Genomic DNA, 6,680 nt, shown 5'->3' on the forward strand with positions numbered 1-6,680 from the left:
CCCCCCCCCCCCCAGTCACTCTAGGAGCAACTGTGAAGAACTTCTACACACGTTTGCCATTCTGCAAAGTAACAGGAATCACAGTAAGAAACAAGATTGACCTGAGTGGGAAAGCCATTTCCGATGGGTATGTTTCAACGTGGCTCAGTTTTTGTTATCCTGGGGCCTTAGCCATGTGCAAATGCCAAGACTATAATGTGCTAGTGGAGAGAATCTGGCATTTCTGTTAAAAAAATATCAAAGAAAAGAATAGCAGTATGTGAAAATAATCAATACAAATCACAGGACTTGGAGTGAATTTGTAATGGGTGTAACAGTACTATCTAGTATGCATAATGTAATGCTGTACAGTTACTCAATCAGCCCGCTGAAATTTTGGCAATAACACACAAATTAATCTGTGCTAAAATTTCAAGGACAGCCATCAAAGTAATGTTCTAAATAACTAGATTAAGAAAGCAAATGTTTATTGACTGAGTTATACATCACAGCTGAGCCCTTGTATATGCAATGCAAAGAACTAGGCAGTGGTCGTTTTTGGCAGGTAGTGCAGACTTTCATAACTCCTCATCACAATGTGTTGGCTCTGTCCTTGGGAGCCTGTAGCCCCCTCCCCATAACAATTGTAAACAAGGCTGTAGCAACAGCATCTGATCAACTGTACTAAACTCCATAGTGTTTCTTTTCCTTTCCCCACCAGGTTTTTTGAATGTGAGCGTTGGTGTGATGCTGACCCCTGTTGCTTGGGATTTGGGCTTTTAAATGGCTCACAGTCAACAGGTACATTTTTCTGATGCTATATAATTTATTGTTCAGTCTATATTCATTATACCGGGCTTTGCTAGTCTTTCAGCTTGAGATAACCATAATAAAACCCTTGCAAGATCTTATCCAGGTCCAAGCATAAGTAACATACCTTCTTCAGGGCCAAAGCAAAGTGTGCTGAGCACTTCAGTTCTTATAGATACCACTGCATGGGAATGATTTCTTAGCAGTGCTATAGATCTATATTATATATACAGATAGTATTTAGGCAGACTGATAAAAGATATATTGTTACAATGTATCACTTGCTAGCCCTCTTCTTAAGACTTTGCTTGAATGCATAGGGGAATTAGACACCCAGATCTTACTGAAATTAATTGGGAGCTGGGCACTTACTTCCCTTAGTTGTTTGGTAAAGTCTCAGCCTTTGGCCAGATCGTTTCTGTACAAATTTTCAAATTGTCCACCACTTATTTTTACCTGAGTGTTTTGGGGGGTTAATCTGAGACACCAAAGATGATATTTTCTTCCAAGATCTATTAGGTATTTGTTTTTCCTTTCTAAACTGTATTCAGAGTAAATCCACACATGCTTAAAATCTGTTTATGTAGTCCTCCATTCAGGCAGATTAACAATATTGCACACATTGCCTAGTTCTGTGATCCCATTAAATCCAAACTCTTCCTGAAATATTGTTTTAAGTTCTGCTGTGTTTTTAAACTCTAATTTGAAAGGAAAGAAGAGGGGTAAGGGGTCCAGTTTTGCAGATTGGTCACCACAGTTTTCTTTATATTTCTCACTGATATTTGTCATCACTAGCATTTTAAAGATCCACCACTAATAAACTCACTTGGACTTTTCATTATTGACTGTAGTGGAAGTGATAACAGGCTTTAAATGACAGAAATGCAGTTGTGCTGCACAGACACGTAACAAAGCAGGTGGGCACCTGGGGCATCTGGGGTAAATGATTTCTGGCTGTCACCAGGCTGCTAACATGATTGTTTAGTTGCTGCAGCAGGTGATATCCCCCTACCCCACTCCCTTCCCAACAAGTCCACTCCCAAGGCAGTTCCCCAGGTCACTCTGCACTGGCAAGGGGATGTCCTGAGCAGTCTGATCATGCTCCCAGTAAAGTTATCACAGAGACTTTCACTGATTTCAGTAGGCTTCAGACACAGCCCTTGGTGTCTAGTCCTGTTTCTACTGAAATCAAGGAAAGCTTCATTTGTGACTGCAGTAGGACCAGGATCTAGTCTTAATGCTGTTCAAAGGGCATTTCCCTCCCTGATTTCAGAGTCTTAGGGGTTTGCTTGTTTGCACACTCAATAGAACCAGAAAAGCAGAACCAGAGTGTAGACTGAACAATTTCTTAACGATGTTACTTAAAATCTGAGAGCTGCTGCTGTGGTTTGAGTAACTGGACATGTTTCTGGCAGGTGGCAAAGTGTTGTGCTTGACACTGAATGGTTTAGGAATCCAGACCTGTGCTGAGGAAACGAGGAGTGCTTGGCAGGTTTCAGACTGCAGCTCTTCAGATGCAGAAGCCAATACATACCCATTTGGCTGGTATCAGAAGCCTGGTAAGTAATGCAGCTGGTTTTCTATTGCAGAGTGTCCTCTGCTTGATGTTATTCGGTTTGTTACAGTAATGCCCAGAGGTCTACGGCTGCAGGATTGGAGCTGATTTATCAGCAGCTGTACAGACACACAGTAAGAAACAGACCCTGCCTTAGAAGTCACAAGATAAAAAGGCAAGGCAGAAAAGGCGAGGGGGTGAGGAGTGAGACTGAAAGGTCTGTTTTTATACCAGTTTTTACATGTGGAAAGCTGAGGCACTAAGAGGTTAGAGGACTTTCCAAAGATCACACACACAGCCTGTGGAAAAAACAGTAGTCAAACCATGAACTTCTGTGTCCCAGCTAGGTCCATCACCAAGAAGCTGTCCTTCCTCTGCTTCCTTGATCTATAGGCAAGATCTATTTTTTGCCCTTCCCATTTTCTAGGCTAGTCAACATGATGACCCAAAAAGCAGAGTTCAGACTCAGGGCTGGATCCAAAGTTCCAGATTTACATCTTGGTTCGGACTCATTTCTGAGTAATAAAACTGCTTTGTTTTGTTTGTGATGACAGGCAGGTTGCAAGGATGGCTGCCTTGAGGAAAAAGACTTGCACTAAAAAGCTGAACTACCTTATGATCTCTCTCTGTGTGGCCTTATAAAACCAGGCAAATCTGCAGCGCAGATATGAAAGCACACATGGAAGGCTTGTGTTGCTGTGGAGTTCACTGAACTCTGTTCGGTTTCGTATTTTAGCTTTGTTGAGCTAATTACAATGCTGCTTGCAGTTGGGTTTTTATGTACCACATTTCAGCCAAAATAGTTGACTTTCTTTATCATCTTCCTGGAAAGTGTTTTATTATATTGAGCAGCCAGGTCTGTGCTGTCTGTCTGGGTGCCCACAGGGGTATTCCGTGTGTAGGTGGAGTTCCACTTTCTTGGGCTTTTTATTTAATGCAAGTGAAACTCTAAGAGAAATGAAGGCTTATATGGGTCTGATGCTACAATGCTTACTCAAGCAGACTAGAGCAGGCCTAAGGCCATGAGTAAGGATTGTTCTCATTCTCCTGCAACCCTGTCAGTATGCTTCAGCAGTGGAGCCTCACTGTTAAACAATAGGGCTCTACAAGGATGCACTGGCCAGCTTATGGGGCTGGGGTGGCAGGAGCAGGGGAGAGTCTTTGTACCAGACTACAGGGGTAGAAGAAATTAGTCCTGCTCCACCCATGGAAATCAATGGTGATTTTGTTGCCAGTTTCAGGAGCAGAATTCTTGTCTGTCTAATGGTTCCTTCCTGATATTGTTGGTGGACTTTCCTGCCCCCTCTGTAGTGCCATGTAGTAAGCTTTCATGTCTTGTCTCAAATTGTAAATGGCTGTGGATGAGCTATAGATAGGTGCAGATTTCTTTAAATCTGTAACAGTGTTACCATTAGCATTTCAGATTATTAGGTCTGAAGCATTATTAAGACTGAAGTATTGAGCCACTAATTCATCAACATTTATATTACCTGTATGCTTTGCCTTTTCCATATTTCAGCTATAGAAATCAGAGTGATGAGTTTAGGTTTATTAAAGATTTGTATTATTTGGATCTTGTTCCCCTGTGCTGAGTCTCAACCTCACTTAGAGCACTAGAGAATGTACTGTGGGGAGCAGTGCTTGCCTTGGCAGGAAGCTGGGGTACATGGCCTAAGCAGTCATCTCTTATCTATAGCCTCTAGGATGTGTTCGTAAAGCAGACTGGGTGGTGAGTACAAGCCAACTCCTGCATTGCAGCATCACAGCATAGGCAAAGAACATCCCCCTCATCAAAACTTGCCTGGCAAAAATGCCAAAGAGTTAATTCTTGTTTTGTTGTTGGTGCCTAGTTATAGTCTCAATATTCTTTACTCCCTTGTGTGCAAAAGGCAAGGATTTCTTAGGATGAGACACTCTTCATTGGGTCCTTCCTTCTGTTCAAAAGGTTGTTGATCTTTAACCCAACTACATAGCTGGCCCAGTGAAAAATATCACCCTAAGAAATCCTTGCCTCTTATAATTTCTGGACCATCACAGCTATGACATCACTCTTCTATTACTCCCTAGTCTAGTTTTAGTAAAATTATTCACACCTATAAATGTGTTTAGAAGTACTAGTATCTCCGTTTCAAATGGGGAGGTGAGGCATTGTGAGGCCCTAGATCACAATGGAGGATGGTGACAGAACAGGAACCTGAACCTGGGTTCTCCAGATCCTCAACTAGGCCCCTAACTTGACCATCCTTTTGCTTCTCAGATTGTTCTTCTTGTTGTTAACAAGAAGCCAGGCTTTATGCCTAGAGAGTGCTTGTTTCTTCCAATCTAGGCATTGGTCCTATGGGCAAAGGACAACAATAGAAGATGTCGCCTACTCAGTAGTTAGTGTAACTGAGGGCAGGCTACAGAGGCAGCAGCCCTGGTTGCTACCTTTGGGTTTAGTTGCAAAAGCAGCGGCCTTAATCATCACAGCAGGACTGGCACTGCTTTAGGCACAGAGCTGTTCTGCTATGCCTTTCCATCTACTTTACAGAGAGAGGAACTGCAAAGAAGAGCTTCTGGTGCAGACAAAATAGAAGTGGGAGAGATATGTGAACTAGCAGCATATTTTATCTTAATAGGGAGGAAGTTTCAGAAGTGTTTCCCCCCAGTATTGTTCAGCACAGCAGAAATATGCACAGATGTTAATGCAAATAAAGATATTTGGAGACAAAAATTTGTATCGGTTATGCAGGTGTGTTCCATCCATGGCAATAGGAAGAGAAACAATTTTGAAAGTGCTGAGACTGAAAAAGAAAATAAGTGAAATCTGGAAAAAAAGCGTTATTCACTAAAGCTATTAGGAGTTTTATGACAATAAGGGCTTCTGGATTTAGCCTGCTATGCAGGATTTCTTTTGTTGCAGAAACGTATTCAAATCATCTTGCGGCATTTTCACAGTAATTGAGGTGTGAGATGCCTGCTGTTTCATAGCGGAGGCTGGTTAACAGTCTGAGTATACGCCTTGTTACATGGTCATTTTGGGCAGCTCCTGGAGCTCTTAGCCCCTAGACTACCTGCATGTTAACACCTGAAACTGGCTTTAATCATTCATTAGGTGGCTTAAGGTAACCCCACTCAAGGGCAGGATTCTGTCTGATTCATGTTACTCAGCTTGTGCTACACTAAGGTACAGCCACTTGGCTATACCAGTGTAAGCACCCAACCATCCCCCTCTCCCCTGCTGGGCCAGATTAGGCCCACTGACTCCCTGTCCCATCCCAGATCCCTGCTGCTGGTGCCTGCTTCCTTGTAGTTGACCACATACTCTATCCTGGGAAGCAGGCAAGGAAGGGTTTACCTGCATGTCCCGCTGCCACCACCTCTGCTGCTGCTCTCCAGGCTTGGCTCAGCCTAGAGAAGAGCTGCAGCTCAGCAGCTGTGCCAGTGGCCAGGCAGGCAGGGTAACCCCTCCCTGCCCACTCCCCTGGGACAGACAGTGGAGGAGGGCATAAAAAAGTGGAAGCCAGAGGGTGGGAGGAGTCCCAGGAGTGAGGGGGTGGCAAGAATTGGGGGGGGAGGGAAATCTGGAATAAGCGGGGGTGGTGGTTCTTACTTTTTAGTCCTCCAGGCCCCTGCTGGCCTGAACGTGTGTGGCTCCAAATTCAAGCTAGTACTAATACCTATCAACATTTGTGCAGCTCATAGCGTAATGTGTAACTATGTACCTGCTAATGTGATTGCACTTCAGGACTTGGGAAAGACATTATATATAACCCGGTTTAAGTGATCAACCCAGTTTACTGCTTTAAACCTGTAACAGAACAGATGTTCAGTACACATAAACCAGTTTGAGAATGGCTGGAACCAGTTTGAGTTAAACCTGGTTGAATGTGGTATCAGACTTAACTGATTTGGGTCAAACCAGTTTTTGCAGTGTCTGTCCCAGACACTTTCTTGGTTTAAGTTAAGTCAGACTCCCCAGGATCCCAACATGCTCTTTGGGCAGACAGTAGTTCTGGCCCCTCCCCTCTGCTCCCTGGCTGCTGCTCCGGCAGTCTCTGCAGGCATCTCCCCATTCCTCACAGACACCTCAGCTTTAGCTAGCAGACCACGTGCTGGCTACCTCCGAGCTGTGGCACACGGGACAAAGGTAGAATCAACAGGTAGCTGGTAATGTTCCTCTGTTTTCTTAATGGGGTGATAAACACTGAGTTAGGGGTGATTAAACATTCCCTGCTGGGCTGGTCAGGAGGGAGGGGGGGACCCTTCCCTAATCATAGCATCCTGCCAGGGCTGGACCACAACCCCCCCTCAGCTCAGCCCTGTAGAAGGGAAGGGAGGGCCACTCTAGTGCCCC

The 6,680-nt window shown here is 44.1% G+C and overlaps 1 protein-coding gene across 1 annotated transcript in view; it reads left to right on the plus strand.

Moving 5' to 3' along the window:
• TG (thyroglobulin) overlaps positions 1-6,680 on the plus strand; it is a 257,089-nt gene that overhangs the window by 123,542 nt on the left and 126,867 nt on the right. Inside the window, exons 32-36 of the mRNA XM_019519642.1 lie at positions 16-127; positions 701-780; positions 2,205-2,352; positions 2,643-2,645; positions 5,099-5,118. Of these exons, the coding sequence (XP_019375187.1) occupies positions 16-127; positions 701-780; positions 2,205-2,352; positions 2,643-2,645; positions 5,099-5,118 (363 nt within the window). The remainder of the gene's footprint in view (positions 1-15; positions 128-700; positions 781-2,204; positions 2,353-2,642; positions 2,646-5,098; positions 5,119-6,680) is intronic.

This window comes from Gavialis gangeticus, unplaced genomic scaffold (genome assembly GCF_001723915.1).
Source record: "Gavialis gangeticus isolate Ggan-Ray unplaced genomic scaffold, GavGan_comp1, whole genome shotgun sequence".
In the NCBI taxonomy this organism is placed as follows: domain Eukaryota; kingdom Metazoa; phylum Chordata; order Crocodylia; family Gavialidae; genus Gavialis; species Gavialis gangeticus.